Source organism: Lissotriton helveticus, chromosome 10 (assembly GCF_964261635.1).
Source record: "Lissotriton helveticus chromosome 10, aLisHel1.1, whole genome shotgun sequence".
NCBI classification, from domain to species: domain Eukaryota; kingdom Metazoa; phylum Chordata; class Amphibia; order Caudata; family Salamandridae; genus Lissotriton; species Lissotriton helveticus.
The window spans coordinates 276719250-276740813 of record NC_136071.1 but is presented as its reverse complement, the minus strand read 5'-3'; the positions used below and the strand labels follow the sequence as shown (position 1 = coordinate 276740813).

The 21564-nt window shown below is 42.3% G+C and overlaps 1 protein-coding gene across 2 annotated transcripts in view; it reads left to right on the top strand.

The window, feature by feature from the left end:
- Positions 1 to 834: 834 nt before the first annotated feature.
- The window catches only part of LOC144786252 (meiosis-specific coiled-coil domain-containing protein MEIOC-like), a 262476-nt gene continuing 241746 nt past the window's right edge, over positions 835 to 21564 (top strand). Inside the window, exons 1-2 of one of the 2 annotated variants that reach the window (XM_078665297.1) lie at positions 835 to 1123; positions 16340 to 16506. In XM_078665297.1, the coding sequence (XP_078521423.1) occupies positions 1049 to 1123; positions 16340 to 16506 (242 nt within the window). In that variant the 5' untranslated portion in view covers positions 835 to 1048. Of the gene's footprint in view, positions 1124 to 12378; positions 12467 to 16339; positions 16507 to 21564 lie in introns of those variants that run through there. The other variant, XM_078665298.1, reaches the window with a different exon arrangement.

The following is a 21564-nucleotide window of genomic DNA, read 5'->3' as shown; positions in this document are numbered from 1 at the left end:
AGGCCAATAACGAGGAGAAAAATGCCACAATTGTGGTTAAAAACAGTTGTTTTTTTATACAGCTCTGCATGTTCCCAAAAGTTGCAAAGTTTAGTAATTTTAGCACAGAAAATGTTAGCGCTATTTTTAAGGGGAAAAACTAAGACACTTTGTTGCCGAACTCTTTTCCCCCGATCTTTCGGGGGAAAAACCACAAAATGTAGTTATATATTGGCTATTTTCTTTGTCTATTCCTGGGGAATCCACAAACCCTGGATACCATTATGATGGGGGGGGGCGCAGATTTGTTGTGGATACCTTCTGTAATGGAAACCTGAGCGCAACTACCCCAAATATCCAAAAGATGGCTATGCACTGGGGTGGGGAAGGCTCCGTAGTTAACCGGTTATTATGCGCTCTGTTATCGCAGTTAAATAGGGTGTGACGTTAAATACCTTTCAACGTGCCACTGTAACCGCATTGTTGAACATTGTGTACAGACAAACAAGGCACAACTGCTTCCCTATAACTGCCCAGAATAACAGCCAGTGCCAATATGAAAAAATAAATAAACGCCAAGGCTGGAAACAATCCTAACGAAGCGTACCAACATTCCAGCCTTCTTATTGGCTAGGATACGGTGTGGCGGGAAACCGCGGGAGATAGCAAAAGTACGGTTAAGGGAGGGGCAATGCTGCAGAAAGAGGTGCCTGAAAGACTAGACCCGAAAAATACATTCGGAAGGCAAATGTGAGGATGTTCTGGGCTACAGAAGTTTATTAAATCTTCCCTGGCCGTAGGTTATGAATCAACAAGTACGGTTACAGCTGTCCGTGGCCAAGACTATCCAATAAACAAGGCACACGTTATACTGGCTCCTAGCTCGCGCAGCTTGAATCAATAAATAAAAACCTTTATTTGGGAAGCCACCATGACAACGGCGTAGGCACCACAGAAAGCGAAGAGGGACTTGTGAACATGCTCCAGTCAGAGTGGTTCAGCCACGCCTACTGACTACATTCTGGCTCAGCAAGTATTCGGTTGAACATACAGTAAGCAGCAAGTGAAGATGGTAGCTGACAGTGCTGGTCCCGCTCTGAGTCCTCAGTATCCAGGGGCTTGTCCTCAGTATCCAGGAGCTCAGGTGAGTCCCCTGTAATACTAACCTCTTATAATATAGCTTGTGCGGCCACGGGTTTGTCCTAAGTGACCAGCCCCCAATTGTACACTCTTTTTTTTAGGTGGGAAAACACATTTTCAGTGTAATCTATTAAATTACGCTTAAATGAAAAAATCCAGTTCTACTAGGATGTTTGTGACGCACGACCCTAAATTAATACGTTAAACGCTTGGCACTGACTGATTTTATATTCCAAGACCCAGTGTGTTCATTGTGCTGGTTGTTATAGGGAGTGTGCCAGTCAACTGAATATATGTATTGTAAGCACGATGGCGAATAAATCACTCTGAGGTATTTCACAGAATACAGCTTACTTCTGCAATTATTAACTCCCCACTGCAGATTGAAGATTCTCTCATTGGCTGACAAAAACATAACTGTCAGTGGACGAGAATTAACAATCAATGCATACGTTCCCAAATGAGATTTCATTCTTGGTCAGAAGTGTACGGAATAGGGTGCTAGCCGGCCACGAAAGCGCTCTTGCCTTTTCCAGCTGTATGACGCGTTCGATATATTTAAATAAAGCAGTGCAATCAACACCATCAATGTAATATCGTGCTTAATACTGATGTTCAGCTCATTTTCAATTCCACTCAAATATGGAAAGATAAAGCATTTAGCATAAATAGAGAAGCAAATGGAACAGCTATGGGTGTGACTATTACTATTGACAATGTCATATGTAAAGCACTATACTACGTTTCAGGGTCTGGTTCGCACTACTCAAGAAAGCAAGTAAATACATAACACTGCCCAGGGACACACACAGTTTGGTTGAAAAGTAACGTTTTATGGCAAAAGCAGTGACAATCTTATACAGACAGATCCTAATTCCCAAAACGACAGTTCAGAGTAGAAAACAAGAAATTAAAAATTACCAATTCCTAAATCTCAGAATGTAGACTCTATATTTATGAAAGATGTTTTTAAAGTTATAACAACCTCCTTGTATTTCTTGCTTTACATGCATAATGGCTAAATTATTGACTTGGAGCATGAATATCTGGATTCTAATCATGCCTTCAATATGTTTTAACTAAATGATGTGATTCAGTTTGTATCACTCTTATACATTTAATGTGTGAGATAGTGGGCTCTCTGTTTCTGTCCAAATAACATGGTGGAACCAGATTTTAGTTCGGTAATCTTGTTTCAAGTAGATTCCAAGTGCCATATGGTTTGGTGCACTGAACATAACGTTTGAGATTTTCTTACCAAGTGCTGTGCTGGTCTTTGGGTGTAGGTATGTTCTAGGTCAGAATATTAATCAAAATAATACATAAATAACCGCTTTGCTGTTACAATATCTAGCCATGTATTAGGATATCTGGTACATTTGGTACAATATTGTACATGTGGTACAATATTGTTAACAATATTGTTATGTTCAGTACGAATTGTACAAACAAGTACTAAAACGCCAAGCACAAGCCGGGACCAAATGACCCTCTGACCAAGGACCATTTGATATACTAAACACACCATGTCTGACCAATGATCAATCTTTCATAGAACTACAACATGGAAACCCTTTCCTGATGGCAAAATCAAACTTAACTGCAATACAAGAGACTTCTTAGAATGGATTTGCTGAGATGTTCATTAATCTGAGGGCGCTACCTAAAGGCAACACTAATGAATGTTACATAGGGTATTTGTGGTAAGTACAATTGCATATCAGTTTCCATTTGAGCTACATGACTCCTTTCCAGTATCTTCATAATTGGAAGGTCAACCAACCTAGAATCTCCTTGTGTATATTGTGAGAAAGTGGTTAATTAGTTGTGGTGGATGAAGGTCCACCACAAGTTATAAAGGCACTATCCCCTTAGCTCCGGTTATATGTTTCAGTAATTCTTTTTATTTGTTTTTGTTTTAAAAATGTATAACACTGTACGTATTCAAATGAGCAATTACTAGCTCCAAAAGGAGATTTCCATTCAACCCCTTTCTCAACTTAACCTCTTTAGCTTCATGGTTTTCCATTGCTACTGCTGTCCCTGCGCAGTCATCAGCTTGTCCTGATGTGAGGAGATCTTATGCGGAGGCCTCACTACCCAATGACACATGAAGCATTGCTGAACCAGGGGTAGCCTTTCCATTTCTGCCAATTCATATCAAATTTCCTTGGACATCCCATCCCTCATATACTACCCTTTATGCCTCCGTACACTCCATACCCATTTGCCATATGGCTTTTGTGAGGGTTTGCTTCAGTCGCCACATTTTGGCTACGTCTCTTTTGTGACACTAAAACCTAACATAAGAATAACAGTTGCGTTCTGGGGATATCGCAAACACAACAAGATGATGGATGAAGTACTGACATTTTTCAACCACTTACCCCCCACTCAAGAGAGTGTAATCCCTTTTTCTTTTGATCACTATGCCACCCCAGATTGGACCCAGCCATATGGAAATAATTCTTGACCCTGCTCCCCATGGGAACAGCCCAGCTGGAACTGCCAGGCCAGGTCCTCCCTGTACCAGAAACAAGCATCCTAGGACCAGTTTTGGGGTTTCACCCCTCTTCAGCCAGGCTAGCTTGAATCAAGTGGCACAGCGAGCCCGGGACCCATGTCTGGGCACACCCGGCTCACTTAGGGCGAGAAAGCAAAAGACATACAGATGACGGATGGAATGCAGAGAAAATCAAACATTCACCCCAGTCAAGAGATCTGGGTTAAATCCATCCTTCATCTGCTCACTACGCCACCCCAGTTTGGACCCATCCATATGCAAAACAGTCTTTACCATGGTCCTCATGGGAACAGTCCTGCCATTGTGCAACATTCCGTCCATCATCTTGTGTGTTTTGCTGTTCACCCTATGTGGGAAGGGTATGCCCAGATGCGGGTCCCTTGCTCCCTAAGCCACTGGAGTCAAGCTATCCTGGCTGAAGACGGCTGATAGCCAGAAACCGGTCCTAGGATGCTTGATTCCTGTCCAGGAAAGACATGGCTTGGCAGTTCGGGCTGGACTGTTCCCATGAGGCATAGGGTCAAGATTGATTTGCATATGGCCATGTCTGAACTGGGGTGGCTTGGTGAGCAAAACAACGATGGATTAAACCCAGATCTTTGACTGGGGGTGAATGTTTTGCCATTGTGCAACATTCCGTCCATCATCTTGTGTGTTTTGCCTGTTCACCCTATTTGGGAAGGGTATGCCCAGACGTGGGTCCCTTGCTCACTAAGCCACTGGAGTCAAGCTATCCTGGCTGAAGACGGCTGATAGCCAGAAACCGGTCCTAGGATGCTTGATTCCGGTCCAGGAAAGACGTGGCTTGGCAGTTCGGGCTGGACTGTTCCCATGAGGCACAGGGTCAAGACTGATTTGCATTTGGCCATGTCTGAACTGGGGTGGCTTGGTGAGCAAAACAACAATGGATTAAACCCAGATCTGTGACTGGGGTGAATGTTTTGCCATTGTGCAACATTCCGTCCATCATCTTGTGTGTTTTGCTGTTCACCCTATGTGGGAAGGGTATGCCCAGATATGGGTCCCTTGCTAACAAAGCCACTGGAGTCAAGCTATCCTGGCTGAAGACGGCTGATAGCCAGAAACCGGTCCTAGGATGCTTGATTCTGGTCCAGGAAAGACATGGCTTGGCAGTTCGGGCTGGTCTGTTCCCATGAGGCACAGGGTCAAGACTGATTTGCATATGGCCATGTCTGAACTGGGGTGGCTTGGTGAGCAAAACAACAATGGATTAAACCCAGATCTGTGACTGGGGGTGAATGTTTTGCCATTGTGCAACATTCCGTCCATCATCTTGTGTGTTTTGCTGAACTGCCAGGCCTGGTCCTCTCTGGAGCAGAAACAAGCATCCTGGGACCGATATCTGGGTATCACCACTCATCCGCCAGGCTAGCTTAAATTCAGTGGCACAGTGAGCAAGGGACCCACGTCTGGGCATACCCATCCCGTTTACAGGAAAAAGTGCTGTGGCAACAAATGATAGACAGAATGCTGAATGAATTAAGTATTCACCCCCTGTCAAGAGATCTGGGTTAAATCCATCTTTCTTTTTCCCAATACGCCACCCCAGTTTGGACCCAGCCATATGCAAATCAGTCTTTACCCTGCTCCTCATGGAAACAGTCCAGCTGGAACTGCCAGGCCAGGTCCTCCCTGTACCAGAAACAAGCATCCTGGAATTGGTTTCGGGGTATCACCCCTCATCAGACAGGCTAGCTTGAATCCAGTGGCACAGCGAGCCCAGGACCCACGTCTGGGCATACCCGGCTCACTTAAGGGCAAGAAAGCAAAAGACATACAGATGACGGATGGAATGCAGAGCAAATCAAACATTCACCCACAGTCAAGAGATCTGGGTTAAATCCATCCTTCCTCTGCTCACTATGCCACACCAGTTTGGACCCACTCACATGCAAAACAGTATTTACCCTGGTCCTCATGGGAACAGTCCTGCCGGAACTGCCAGGCCAGGTCCTCTTCTGGAGCAGAAATGAGCATCCTGGGACCGATTTCGGGATAATACCCCTCATCTGCCAGGCTAAATCCAGTGGCACAGTGAGCAGGGGACCAAATTTTGGGCATACCCATCCCACTTATGGCAAAAAAGTGCTGTAGCAACAAATGATGGACAGAATGCTGAATGAACCAAATATTCCCCACTAGTCAAGAGATCTGGGTTAAATCCATTCTTCTTTTGCGCCATTCGCCATCCCAGTTTGGACCCAACCATATGCAAAACAGTCATGAGCCTGCTCCTTATGGTAACAGTCCAGTACAAACTGCCATGTTGGGACCTCCCTGGACCAGAAACCAGGATCCTCGGACCGGGTTCACTGTAGAACCGCTCATCAGCCAGGCTAGCTTGACTCCAATGTCACAGAGATCAGGGGACCCACGTCTGGGCATATTGACATAAATATGGGACCCCCTCTATATCTATTTTACAGGTCAGGGAAAGAGAGGAACAACAAAAGTAACATATAACAATATTCCCTCGTGACCTACACAGTTTTAATAGTGACAAAATTCTACACTTTGGCAAATATTATTTAACAAAGGGTAACACCATTAGCTTTTTTTCATTTGTAGTTTTTATTATTTTTTGTGTACAAAATATCTTTCATCTATTTCTTATTTTAACATTTAAGTTTACAAAGTTCATTTAGTAAAACATTTAATAATTCATTAGAACAGTAAAAGACATAACCATACCATGCAGAAAAACCATATAGAACTAAACGATTCTTACAAATTCACACAGCAAGCTCTCTCATTCACACTCCATTCACTCCTTATTCTGCGTCTGAGGGATCGCAGTTTTAGGCGCGAATTTTGTACGCAAGGTAGACGCGTTTCGGTGGTATAAACCACCTTCCTCAGGACCTTTTAGCAGAATAATCACTTATTCATAAACGAACAATAACCACTGCATGGAAGGGTATACGAGTGATTTCAAAGGGGTAGATCCACTGCTTCGATAAGAAGTTCATATCAAAAGGAAATACCAATCTTACAAGTACCAAGTACACTGACTAACAATTCCTCGAGCGGTCATAGTTACGAGGATTTTCTCAGGCTGAATAACCTCTTCCGGAGGATAACGATTTCCTTCTTTTTGGATATATAACGCTTAGGCCACCAAAACTTCTTCTTGCCTCTACGTGATCTTGTATTTTACTCCTCAAATTGTTCAAGTTAGGTCTTTAATTTGTATGCCGTTAATTTGTCTGTTTTCGAATGCGTCTTGCAATACTCCTGCCGGCGCTCCCTCGTAACGTGCCGTGGGTTAGAAAATCCTCGTAACTATGACCGCTCGAGGAATTGTAAGTCAGTGTACTTGGTACTTGTAAGATTGGTATTTCCTTTTGATATGAACTTCTTATCGAAGCAGTGGATCTACCCCTTTGAAATCACTCGGATACCCTTCCATGCAGTGGTTATTGTCGTTTATGAATAAGTGATTATTCTGCTAAAAGGTCCTGAGGAAGGTGGTTTATACCACCGAAACGCGTCGACCTTGCGTACAAAATTCGCGCCTAAAACTGCGATCCCTCAGAATAAGGAGTGAATGGAGTGTGAATGAGAGAGCTTGCTGTGTGAATTTGTAAGAATCGTTTAGTTCTATATGGTTTTTCTGCATGGTATGGTTATGTCTTTTACTGTTCTTATGAATTATTAAATGTTTTACTAAATGAACTTTGTAAACTTAAATGTTAAAATAAGAAATAGATGAAAGATATTTTGTACACAAAAAATAATAAAAACTACAAATGAAAAAAAGCTAATGGTGTTACCCTTTGTTAAATAATATTTGCCAAAGTGTAGAATTTTGTCACTATTAAAACTGTGTAGGTCACGAGGGAATATTGTTATGTTACCCATGTCTGGGCATACCCATCCCACTTAGGACGAAAAATGTTTTGGGAACAAATGATGGACAGAATGCCGAATGAATTAAACATTCACCCCCAGTCAAGAGATCTTGGTTAAATCCATCCTTCTTTTTTGTATACGCCACTCCAGTTTGAACAGAGCCATATGCAGATCAGTCTTTACCCTGCTCCTCTAGGGAACAGTCCAGCCCGGACTGCCAAGCCAGGTCCTCCTTGGACCAGAAACAAGTATCCTGGGACCGGGTTCGGGATAACACCCCTCATAAGCCAGGCTAGCTTAAATCCAGTGGCACAGCGAGCCAGGGACCACGTCTGGGCATGGGTGAAGGAATGCTGAATGAATCAAACATTCACCCCTAGTCAAGAGACCTGGGTAAATCCATCCTTCTTTTGCTCACTATGCCATCCCAGTTTGGACCCAGCCATATGCAAAACAGTATTTACCTTGTTCCTCATGGAAACAGTCCAGCCGGAACTGCCAGGCCAAGTCCTCCCTGGACAAGAAACAAACATCCTGGGACTGGTTTCGGGGTATCACCCCTCATCAGCCAGGCTAGCTTGAATCCAGTGGCACAGCGAGCAAGGGACCCATGTCTGGGCATGGGTGACAGAATGCTGAATGAATCAAACATTCACCCACAGTCAAGAGATCTGGGTTAAATCCATCCTTCTTCTGCTCAAAATGCTGCCCCAGTTTATACCCAGCCATATGGTAATCAGCCTTGAGCCTGCTCCTGATGGGAACAGTCCAGCTCGACCTGCCAATCCGGGTCCTCCCTGAAGCAGAAACAGCTGTCCTGGGATCGGTTTCAGGGCAACACCCCTCATTAGTCAGGCTAGCTTGAATCCAGTGGCACAGCGAGCAAGGGACCCATATCTGGGAAAACTCATCCCACTTGGAGCATAGAGCGAATAGTGTTGCGCAACAAATGATGGACGGAATGCTGAATTAATCAAACATTCACCCCTAGTCAAGAGGTTTGGGGTAAATCTATTATTTTACACACTACACCACTCAGTTTGGACCTGAGCATATGCAAATCAGTCTTGACCCTGCTCCTCATGGGAACAGTCCAGCCCGAACTGCCAAGCTGGGACTTCCCTGGACCAGAATAAAGCATCCTGGGATGAATTTCGGGGTAACACCCTTCATCAGCCAGGTTAGCTTAAATTCAGTGGCACCGCGAGCAAGGGATTCACGTCTGGGCACACCCATCCCACTTAGGGTGAAAAGGGCTGTGGCAACAAATGATGGCCAGAACCCTGAATGAATAAAACATTCACCCTTAGTCGAGAGATCTGGGTTAAATCCATTGTTCTTTTGTTCACTAATCCACCGCAGTTTCGACTCCGCCATATACAAATCGGTCTTTACCCTGCTCCTCATGGGAACAGTCTAGCCGGAACTGCCAAGCTGGGACTTCCTTGGACCAGAACTAAGCATCATGGGACAATTTTCAGAGTAACCCCTCTCATTAGCCAGTCTAGCTTAAATTCAGTGGCACCGCGAGCAAAGGACCCACACCTGGGCATACCCATCCCACTTAGGGCGAAAAGGGCTGTGGCAAAAAATGTTGGCCAGAACCCTGAAGGAATAAAACATTCACCTTTAGTCAAGAGATCCGGGTTAAATCTATTGTTCTTTTGCTCAATACGCCACCGCAGTTTTGACCCAGCCATATGCCAATCGGTCTTGACCCTGCTCCTCATGTGAACAATCCAGCCGGAACTGCCAAGCTGGTCCTCCCTGGACCAGAAACAAGCATTTCTGGGACATGTGTTGGGGTAACACCCCTAATCAGCCGCGATAGCTTGAATTGTTGCTGCAGTGTTTAGACAGAAGCATTTTTTCTTTTTCTAATTGTATTACTTTCATTTATCTTGCATATGTTATTAAGTGGGTACATTTTATTGTGGTTGTGTCCGAGAGTGAATGCAATAATGAGTTGTGAATGGATGCGTGCAAAGATGAGTGACAGAGTGCATGTATGATGACTTATTGAGTGTCTAAACCCATCAATTGCACAAAAGGCACTTCTATTCATAAGCCAGACCGGTGGGCTGTTTTTGGTAAAGGTAATGGCTGAGATGCAACTGCAGTGCTCAAGCCCCCCCGTGCTGTGATATAAACTCCACAGTAACAACATGTGATCTTAAGACTATAAATCAAACCCACCTCCTTCTTACCCAGTATGTGTGGAAAGCCTTCTCGACAGGCATTATGATGGCTCCTATGCTCCTTGGTCTGCGATTGATGTGGCTCAGGATGCTTTGGCAATGCTCTGCTTTCTAAATTGTATTAATAGTACTTCCCTCCACCAGAGCCAGCATTTGCTGAGATAGCGTCTTGGGTGGAGAGACCTTTGCTGATGATGGTGATTAAAATGAGGCAGCATGGGATCCTTTTGAGATCACTGGTTAGTTTCTGGCTGAGCAGGGACAGACACTTAAGCACACACCTGTCCAGACCTCAACCACAGCTCACCTAAATCACTGATAGCTCTCCCTGCCACACACGCATGAGGGTGTTGGTGTGTGTCAGCAGGGGTTAGGGTGACCAACGGTCTGTAAATTTCACTGACCGTCCGTAATTTGGGTCTCACATCCGTTGTCCTTGATGATCCCTGTTACGGACGCCTTTTGTCCGTAATTTTGGCCATTGGGGAACAGCACTGTTCCCCTTCGAGAAGCCTCACTCAGCTCCCTCATTGGGCCACCTTACACTCCTCTGAGCACAAGAGCAGCCCCACCCCGCCCATTGTCATTCTGTCTGCGGCTGATTGCCTCATACAGAATGAAAATGGGGCAGTCTGGGCTATTATAGCATGGGCTGGTCCTCCTCCTGCCTTGGTCTAGGACAGGCCATTCAGTCAGGTGGAAGAAATTAACAAAATGCCATTCTACTATGTGAGAATCCAGTTCATGAAAAGGTAGTGAAACAAGTTAAAAAGAAGAGGCTAGAGTTCTTTCAGTCTCATCATTTTAGAAAAGTGAATTTTCAATATTCTATTTAACGAAGCCATGGTTGCTGCATTTTTAATTTATGCAACTAACAACCACTGACAAAGCCAATAGTTCTGGCTCGTTGTAGGTGTAACGTTACTTGTAGTGTCATATATCCGGATACAATGACAGAAGAGGCAAAATACCAGTCGGGCAGCACACTATGCTAAACAGATTTTTAGCTTAGGTGTTTTAAGCCACGCCCTTAATTACATTAAACCCCCCCCCCCATTTGTTCCAGCTTAAAGCCTCGGAAACAACACCGTGTCACAGCCTTCTCATGGCCTGGCAGTGTGCATCATACATGACTCATGATTTCCACCTTTTCAGATTGCCTATGTGCAGGGGCATATTAAACCCTCCCCCATGCTTTAGGAACTACAGCAAGGTGACATTCTTGATGGGCCTCTTCTGTCTGCAACTCTGCAGACAAAGGCTCAGCTCATACTTGATATGAAAAGGTGGGCAAGTGAGTAAGTGAAAGGATGGGTGGATGGATTAGTGAATGGATGAATGAAAGGGTGAATGGATGGATAATGAAAGGATGGATGGATGTATGAGTGATTGAAGGATGGATGAGAGAAAAGATAAATGGATGTATGGATGGAAGAGTAGATGGATGGGTAAATGGATGGTTGGATGAGTGAAAGAGTGGCTGATGGGCGAGTGAATGTTGGATAGATGAGTGAAATGATGGATGGATTGATAAGTGAACGGGTGATTGGATACACAGATGAGTGAAAGGGTGGATGCAAGGATGGATGAGTGAGTGAAAGGGAGGGTAGATGGACAAAAGGATGGATAGATGAGTGAAGGAACGAAAGGGTAGATGTATGAGAGTAAGGATGGATGGATGAGTGATAGGATCAATGGATGGATTCATGAGTGGATGAGTAGATGGATCGGTGGATGGATGGAAGGAAGGATGGCTAAGAGAAAGGATCAATGGAGAGAGAAAGGGAGGATGAGTGGATGACAGAAAAGGTGAATGGAAGGATACGTGACTAGGTGGATAGATGAGTTAGTGAAAGGATGGCTGGGTGAAAGGGTAAATGGCTGGATGGATAAGTGAAAGAGTGGATGGATGAGCGTACGGATGGATGGAGGAATGGATGAGTGAAATGAAGGATGGAAGGATACATGATGGATAGGTTTACAAATGGATGAATATGTTTGGATATGGATGGGCTTACTTATATACTATTGCACGACCTTCTCTGACGTGTCTGTAAAACGTACCTTTTATCCCGAAGTTTTGTCCTGAATTTTGACCCTTTGTCCTGAATTTCTACACTCACCATCCTGAATTTGCACCCATGCCAGTTGGTCACCCTAGCAGGGGTGAGAAGGGAGGGCAAGGAGGGGGCTAATTGGGTGTTAAAAACATCGCCCACGGTATGATGGTGAAATGATTAATACCATTTTAAAGTGGCAAATCGGAGAAACGAGCACGCAGGGACACGGAATGGGTTGGAGCAAGATGAGATGTGCGCTGCTGTTTGCATAATCTTAATGCACATAGCTCCGGGTGCCCCCGCGCCGAGCTCGCCGATGCCTACAGCCGATCCTGAGTGCCCGGCACCCTTATGACGATCTCTAGCTCATGGATCTATATCCCTGTATGCCCATGATTGTTGGTTCTCTTAAAAAACGAGCACCCTTGGTGGTATAATGGACTAACCAAGATCCCCCAGTTGACGTCTCAATTTGCTGCGTCGCTTACATTACCCAGTCGAGCCCAACTATCCTCCCTTTAAACCGTACCGAAGTTTACTGGATTGTAGTCTGCCTGATATAATGGTACTGCCCATACTTCCGCTCTAGCTCCGCCCCTACCCTTCTCAGACTACACTTCCCAGCTCTCCCGACTCAACCGTGACGTCGTCTGACATGGCTACCGCGGGGCGCAGGGTTGGAGCCCGACCATGTAAGTCTTGGTTGAAGGAATGCGGGGAGCGGGTGTTAGGACAGTAGGTGCTCGCTGTCCAGCCTGGCGATGGGTGGACTGTCATAAGCCGGCCAGGGAGCGACCGAAGGCAGAGCAGCTGAGAGCATGGCAACAGTCTGTGTTTCCGGCTGGGTCGGTCGGGCGGGCCCGGGCTCCATGGTAGCCGCAGAGCCCTAGCTGCAGCAGTCGCTGCCCGTGCTCCACGGCTGCCGTGGAGCCGATTAAGGCCAGTTTAATGCCAGCAGCGGCCCCTGACAGGTTTTAAAACTCACTTGACAACGCAGATTCTCTGTCCGTTGCCATCAATTCATTGCATTAAGATTTTATTACCTGCCTTTTCTATCATGACCAGGGGACCGCGTATGCGAAGTAGTCTCTAGCTTTGCCGTCTGGACGTGCGTTCATTAAATTACTTTTGGCTGCTTCTAGGTGTGTGGATTTCTGCTGCTCTCTGCTGTGTTGTTTATTTAAAAATACCAGTCTGCACGTTGTTTTCCTTTTGTTACTATCTGTACCGTTGCCACATACGAGCCTGCTACATTTTACAGCAGGTGAATTATCAAAGCATTGCTCAAATGGATTCCCAGATATGCCAGAGTTGTTTACGCCATTCGCTCAAAGGTACTCAGTACTATGACGCTTCTACTACTTCAAACCTTCGCACTACTGCCTCTTTCTGGATTTTCAAAACAGATCTTAAAACTCTTCTCTTCCACAGACACTTCGATCAATAATTCTCCTCGGGAAGCTCCCCTCCAGGCATAAGCCCTCTCATTTTAGGTCATGATCCTGATTGTTACTACGATTGTCTCAATTTTGTAATTGTGTAACCCTAATCACCCCACCTTTTCTTAATATATAATCTTGCGTGAATAATCTAATTTGTTAATCTGTAAATCACACTACGAGTAACCGTTGTACATATAAGTAGTGTACTCGCTACCATGTTACTCTTTTTTTTACCTTATGTAATTTACTCCGCTCTTCTGTAAAGCCCTCTGACACCTCTGGGGAAAGTATGCGCTATATAAAAATGCATACATTCATAGACCCCTTTCTAAGATGTAACCAGTGAGACACTAGAGTGGAAACTTCACGGATTCATATTCCGCTGGCTAGTGCACCTGGGCACTGATGTATCTGTGTCCAGGTGCTGAGTCCTGGCGCCAGGACACTGCCTGGATTCACAAATCGCCGTTGTGTGTTCATTTGTTTTGCTTTCTTGCTATATTGTTGAAGTTACTGCATTTTCCCCCCTCACAGTAAAGACATCGCACATAGCCTTTCCTAAAGATGAAGTGAAATATTTAGGCCCAGATGCATCAAGGTAAAATCCGCTCGCAAAGGGGCAGATTCTCATAATCTGCCCCTTTGCGACCAGTATTTTTGCATTTGGGATGCATCATCCCAAATGCAAAAATCGCAAATTAAGAAATTGCAAAATTGCGATTACTTGCATTTAAGGAATCTCAAATTGAGATTCCTTAAATGCAATGCATTAAAGTTAAAAAAAATAGCGATTTCGCTAATAGGGCTCGCAAATTACCATGAAGTTGAACTTCATGGTAATTTGCAAAAACTTTGAAAAATGCACTTACTTTGAAAAATGCACTAAAGTGCATTTTTCAAAGTTTCATGTTGCGCACAAGGGCATGTGTGTGCAACATATGTGCACAGATCAATTTCAGGGGTTGCAACAGGGTATCCTTTGGACACCCCTGCACCCTTGGAATCGCATTCTCAATTTGCGAATTGCTAATTGCGATTCGCAAATTGAGAATGTCTTCCCATTCGTTCCTATGGGCCTCTAGGCCCATAGGAATGAATGGGGTTGTATTCCTTAATTGCGACTCGCAATTTGCGAGTCGTAATTAAGGAATTTTAAGAAATCGCTATTTTTTTTTAGTGATTTCTTCATGCATTGCATTTTGCTATTCCTTAATAGCGAATCGTTATTTTTCGCTATTAAGGAATAGCAAAATGGGTTCTTGATGCATCTGGGGGCTAGTCTTTTATCAAATACTTTGCTATGTGCCTTTTAATTTGACCAAATACAAATTCATCTTCTGACTTCCCTCCTAATTCATTTTCAAAACTCTTCTTTTTAAAGTACAGCTTAACTCTGCCAATACAGTGTGTTCAGCAAATAGCTCCTTCTTTATTACATACTGTTGTATGTAGTTCCAGGATGTTGCTTTGTTATGAAATTACATTTCTAGGGCATCTGAGGGTCAACATACATAAAGCTGCCAAATATTATCAAACACTTTTAACTGTCCGAACTATTGCCTTTGCCAGTGCTTGTTTTTCATTTAAAACAATTCATATTAACACCTGCAGGAAAGACAAATATGCAGTCGTCAGTAAAGAGAGTAGAGCATTTGTGTCATCCGATAAGTGAGCAGCTCAGAATGCAACTGTAGAGACTGAGGCAGACCTAGACTGTTTCAACAAGGAAGAGGGAAGATTACCATGCATTTAAATACAAGACCAAGAAATATCATGAAAGAAGCAATGATAAAGCAAGAATTTGCACCGCCTATAGAAATTCTTTTAGTATGCTAACGTTTGTAGCATTAGAAAATTAAAGAAAGCCACAACATCTCTGTCCGGTCGTGCTGCCTATATCCATAGGCAGCACGACCCAACAGAGAGGGTATTATAGTTGTGTAGTAGTCCCATATGAAGTTTTATGCAAGCACTTTAGCCATGGCACACAATTAGTCTCAACCAGTTATTAGTATTAGGTGAGAAAATAAAACTTTATTAGGCTGCGCCAAGACTTAATTAACAATCTCAAGCAGAGGGCTGAAAAAAGCTGATCAAAGAAAGAAAATTGTCTGTAAGGGGCAGCCTCAAATCCGCTTCTCGGTATTGTTAAAATTAGGTCAGTAGACTGCTGTGCTGTCAAATTACAGACCTAGAAAGAAATTACATGCCCTCCGAAACAAGAGGGTAAACTTAGTAGCAGTTCAGAAGCATCAAGTAGATACCAGGCAAAGTTAGACTGCATACTCATTTGGAATGTTGGAAGTTAAAATCGGATATCCGAGGATAACGCTATCTCCTTAGTGCCACAGTGCCAACATTGACAGACTGTGACAGAATCCTGCTAAAGCACTTATCACTGTTAGATTTTCTGTAGTGCCAACAAGGCCGATTTGTTTCAAATGTATCAGGAGGCAATCTTGTTTGATACCACATTTTTTCATAATTTGCCCACCCCCCAGCATTACCGAATTCCTCAGTATTGTGCCCATACACATTTATTTGATTTTCTATTATTAAAAAGACTAAACGAACCTGTAGTTGTAAATAGTAATCATTGTGGCTGATAATACAAAATAACTGCTTAAGGTGCCTTTGGTTCTGCCCAACTAAATGTGCGTTTGCTGATGAACAGCACTCAGGCCATCTTCTGCTCTCGTAGAAAGCTACACTGATGTTCATCAGCTCTTGACTTGCCCTGTCTTCACGATGAAAACACTAAGGGATGAAACCAGATGTTTGTGCAACATAATATGTACTCAGTCTCCTCAAGAGGAGAGGCTAGCCTTTTGCATACATGGCAGTCATTACTGCAGTGAAAAAACTGCCTGTGCTAAAGTCTCCACTACTTTGCCTTTTGTTCACCCAAATACAATGAAACAAACTGTGCAAAATCTTTTAAAGCATTGACCATTTTATATGTTTTTTCAGCGCTCTAGAAGACCCTTTGTCTTTTGACAAATACAATATATCTGAGTACATGAAACGCAGACGGCATGTAGGTTTTCGTCTTTGCATATTATGGTGTTTTCAACTGACTGTATATTTTAAAATGACAAAGGTGCTGATTTCTTTTTACTTTAGGTAAACCATAAAGAACAAACGATGGACGCACAGTTGTTTTCCCCATTGCTAGGTGGCATTTCAAGTTCTTCACCATCCCTAGAAACATCCCGCTTATACAGTAACTGGTCGGCATGTGCTGATGATGTAGCCTTACCAGCTGCGATACAGGAATGCACAAAGAAAAGGTACATTTTGTTGTATTACGAGCATTTGTATAGTGCACTTGTACACTTAGCCGTAACACTTTTAGAACGTAAGCACTCTTCTACAAGGTGTTGGCATTTCCCCTTTGACTGTAATTGGCTATTGTGGATTAAATGTATTTGTCAGTGAAGTGATGAGATTGTTGGATATGTTTTTTTTAATACAAGCATTCTCAAAATTGAGGTGTGTGAGCCCTTAGACTTTGATGTTTACTTTTTACCATAAAGTTGAACAGTTGCCCATTGTCTGGCCAGAAGTGTTAGTGCTATAGAAAGTCCTACTTACTGAATGCAATATCTTTAGAGCTGAATTTTGCATGTGGATATGTTCTACTTTAGCTTGCATATTCTAAAGGAGCTCTTTGAAATGAAAGTAAGAAAGATCAGGGTTTATAAAGGGAATTAAAGCCTTATATTGCAAACCTGTAGCTAATATCTGTATTTCCGGGGACATGACAGGGCCTGTGGTGATCGCCCAGAGAACCCGACAGGGATGTCCTTGCTCCCACTTCTGTTTGCACTGAATGTTGATCCGTTTATACGAAAAGTAGAGCGAAATACTGCAATTCCACCAATAACCGTGACCCCCAAACTGGAAATTGCACTCAAAATAATCTACTTTTTTGGAAGATATCTGGCTACTCTATGAATAAAGATAAGACTCAAATTATTAAGAATGATAAGATCTTGATGGTAGACAAACGAGTGGTAAAAAATGCAGCATATCTGGGTGTCTGCATATCATCCAAAGTGGAGGAAATTGTAAAGGAACATTTGGAGCCTCCTGTAGGGAATGCTAAAAAAGAGCCTTTTAGCTTGAATAATTTACATCTTACAATGATTGGAAGATGCAATGTGATAAGATGATTTTCTTCCCTAAAATCTTATATTTTTTAGATCTATTCTCCTGGAATTCTTGAAGGAATGGTTAAAAGCATTTGATGTTATCTTTACAAGGTTTTTTATTCGCTTATGTCAAACATAGAAGGGCGTTGAAATATCTTACTTCCAAGAGAAAGAGGAGGCTGGGCTCTACCAAATCTTAAATTGTATTATTGGGCCACCATGCTGCAATATAGTCTTATCTTGCTTAGTGAGCCATCAACAAACGAACCCACATAACCCATAGCTTCTACATTCGAGTTGTTAATTGGCAGGGAGGCATGGGGGTGCCTTTGGAGACAATTGGAGCAGAGCTACTATAAAAAAAGTATGTTTTAAGTGTCTCCTGGGAGTCAAAACTGTATGGCCTCTCTTCGGAAATTGATGGGTTTAGGAAGACCTATTTGCTATACTCCAGTTCAGAATAGCCCAACTTGCCAGAAATCCTTTGGGACGGCTATATTCAAAAGTGGGTTCAATCAGGTATAGATAAATGAGGTACTTGTTTTTCTCCTTCTGGCTTTGTAACTTCTGATGACTTTGAAGTTAGATTGGTGTTAACAATAGGGAGATTTTTAAGAATCTGCAAATAAGAGATTACCTACAACGCAAGGGGGGTGGTCCCAATAGTCTTTATAAAGAGGAACTGGTGAAGATTTTAATAGCAGAGAATAATATCCGTATCGGAACGATATATCATTAATTAAATAATGAAATGAAAGACTATCTTGACAAATTTTCTCTTAAATGGCAAGAGAAGACAGCGATTTCAGAAGCCAAGTTCACTAAAGCTCTTATATTATCTCAAAACTGTTTCAATGTCGGCTAACTAACAAGAGCAGTTTTTAAAGACCTGTTTTTATGCTATATTACACACCAGCTACAATTGTGAAATGGGGAAAGGGTAGGAGAACAAACTGCCCCGTGTACCACATTATGCGCAGATGTAGTTCATATGTTTGCTACATGCACCTCTTTAATCCGCTTAAAGAAAAAAATCGAAAACATTTTTCATTGTAAATTGAATATAGAAGTATTGTTGACCCCAAATGTAATTTTACTACGTCTACAAGAAGAGGAAGTGACTCAGGAAATAGAATATTTTCTCGCTGCCTCGAAGGCTAGATTGAGACTAACAATTGCCTCGGCATGGTTAGACCCTTAACCCCCACATTTTCAGCAGTGCTTAGCTCTCTTATTAGCAGTCTCCAATCTGGAGAAAGCGGTCTATGCTAGAAAAGGCTATCTGGCAAGGAGGAGAGGGCAGTTAATATAGGCACCCTTATCTAGATGAGTAAATTAATGTAGTATGTATGCTTACTGTGTAGTATGGCGGGTGCCCACAGATCATTTTTTTTTTTTTTTTTTTTTTTGGACAATGCACTTTGAATTTTGTGATTTACGTTTGTTTTTCTTCTAAGTATTGAGGTTTTTCAATTTTCAGCTCAGTTAATGAATTAAAATTATTCTTAATTAATTTCACCCAGTTTATGAATTACAGGTTTACTGTTTCTTTCTATCGGTGCGTGGGGGGAGGGGATGGTGGGCAGATTGTTGGAAATGAAATTGTTGAATATGTGCAATAAATATATTTAAAAAAAAGAAATGAAGGTAAAAATTGGGGTGTGTTCTTAGGTGAGGAACTCTCAAGTTACGTTATGGCTACAGTCTCTTTTGCATGTGAAACTGAGGCTTTGTGACTAAGAATTTAGTTTGGTTTTGTGAGAGATGTGCTTTTAGAGTGTCCGCGCTCTGTCAAATCTTTGATTTGGTTTCTAGTTATGCATATTGTAGAGCCAGACGTTTTATGATCTGGTTAGCAGAATAGGACCATTATGTATTCAAAAGCGTTGAATAGTGTTCTATTAGAAGGTAAATGCTATTGGGAACTCCAAGATGGCATACTTTGTGACATATCTGACCTGTGTTAGGTGTTTTTCGATGTGGTGTGGTTAGTGTGTTGTGTTGGGTGATTTATTGTCCTGTGGTAGCAAACAAAGAGTTTATGATTTAAGTTCATTCAGGAAATCTCCTTACCCCTTGCTTACAGTTTGAAAATGTTTATTGACAAACGAAAAATTACTTGTCTTTGGATCACATAATTGGTGGGGGTGAGGAGTGGTCCCCCTGTAACAATTGATGTAGGCAAGCTGAAGTAGTATTGACAAGACCCAATTTCATACTGTACTATATACAAGTTGCTAATATTGGTCACATGCTAAGATATCACTCAAGGAATATGAACAGGTGTTTAGATGAGCTCATGAGAACGACCTTCACTAGTAACAAAAACATAAACTGCTTTCAGCTGAGAAGGATTTTTCAGTTATTTCGCTCCTTGAGAGCCAAAATGAAAGGTACTTCAGCATCCAAGTTGGGTACTTCCTGTGTGAGGAAGTAGGTTATAGTGGTACAAATCTGGATGAAATGCATGTCATGTTTTACACTCGCAATTCCTCCTTCTTCTAGAATCTTGTTTTCACAATCATGACACTTTAGTATTCATTAATCATGGTGCTTCCTGTGCCACATCACTTTCCTGAGATTCTACAGTACCTAAATCCAAACTCTAATCATCATAGTCCTCGTCGTCATCCTGAATTGTCCACGTGTAAGATCAGGAAGTCCTCTTCCCTCAGGTAATACTTTTAAAAAAATGATTTTTATTTGCATTTTCATAACAAAAATAACTATAACATAAAGTGCAATGCAATCTTCATAAGTTAGTCTGCTTGTGATATCAAAATACCAGTACCTTTGTCCCACTAGGCGGGTGAAATCACAGTTCCTGTAACACAAGGTGTCAATCAACATCTGCATTAGGGTTATAGTACATTGATAAGTTTCCCAAGGACATCGCTATACATTACATTCTTAGGGCATGTCCCCCTCGAATCATATCATACAATCTTTGCTTTCTTATTCATCTGCAGCCACAGAATTAAGCCAACTAACATAAGGGTCCCATATGTCTCTCGGATGAGATCTGGCCGGCAGGAGTTCTGTAAAATCTTCTTATAAATAAATACAGGATGCCGAGGCAAGTTCCCTTGTTTTATTGAAATTCGGGGAACAAGGTTAAATCATTGTAAACAAGCCTGAGCCAACTGTCTTTCTGTGGAATCTGGACAACGCACAGTGTGTTCCAGATTCCACCAAAGAACCTAGAATACCACACATCTCCCTTCTTTGTAAACACTGAAAGAGATTATCGAAACACAACAGAATGATAATGTATCATCTTTCACATCAGCTAAAATTACATAACATTTAAAACAAAAGCGAAATAAACTAAAAGCATAAAAGTGAACATTGTAACATGGAAATGTATGTCCTCGTATCATAGTCTTTGCACGATACTGGTGCATGTCTCTGTCTTACATTAACAAGGCTTCTCCCAAGGTTGAAAGAATATTGATACCTTTTCGCCAGTTCAAATTTTCACGCAAGACTTTTTGATCTCGTAATGAACGAACTCCATAGTTATCTCCTTTAGAAGAAAACCCTTAAGTAACTTTCACAACTTTTGAAAAACTCGAAACATTTCCATCAGTCAACTCCACAACTTGGCTCCCAACCCTAACCACCTTCATGGGGGCAGAAAATCGAGATTCACCTGACCTCACAATTCTACCCTTTTTTACACGTACCCAGTCATCAACTTTTACAGGACAAGAGGTAATCTTGTTTGAATCATTCTCCATAACATGTGGCTGTTTTATAATAGGTTTGGTAACTTCATTTCCTTTGTCCACTAAATTTCTCATCCTTTGCCAACTCAAATTACATAAACTCTTCCTACCTCTCATTTTCTCAAAAGGAGATGTATCACCTTCACTTCTGGGTGTATTCCTATAATTCCAAAGTAATTTGTTGACAGCATCATGACAATTCTTCCCATTGCTAATGGCAAGTAGTTGTAAACCACCTTTCAATACTCTTATCCATCGCTCTACAATTCCATTGCTTTGGGGATAGTATACAGAAGAACGTTTATGCATGATACCATGACTTTCAATGAATTACTTCATTTCTACAGAAGTGAATTGCACACCATTGTCAGTTAGAATTGACACAGGAAAACCTTCCTTCTCAAAAACATCATTTAAAAACTGAATGACAACTTTTGAAGTAACCTGTGAAACAAATTTAACTTCA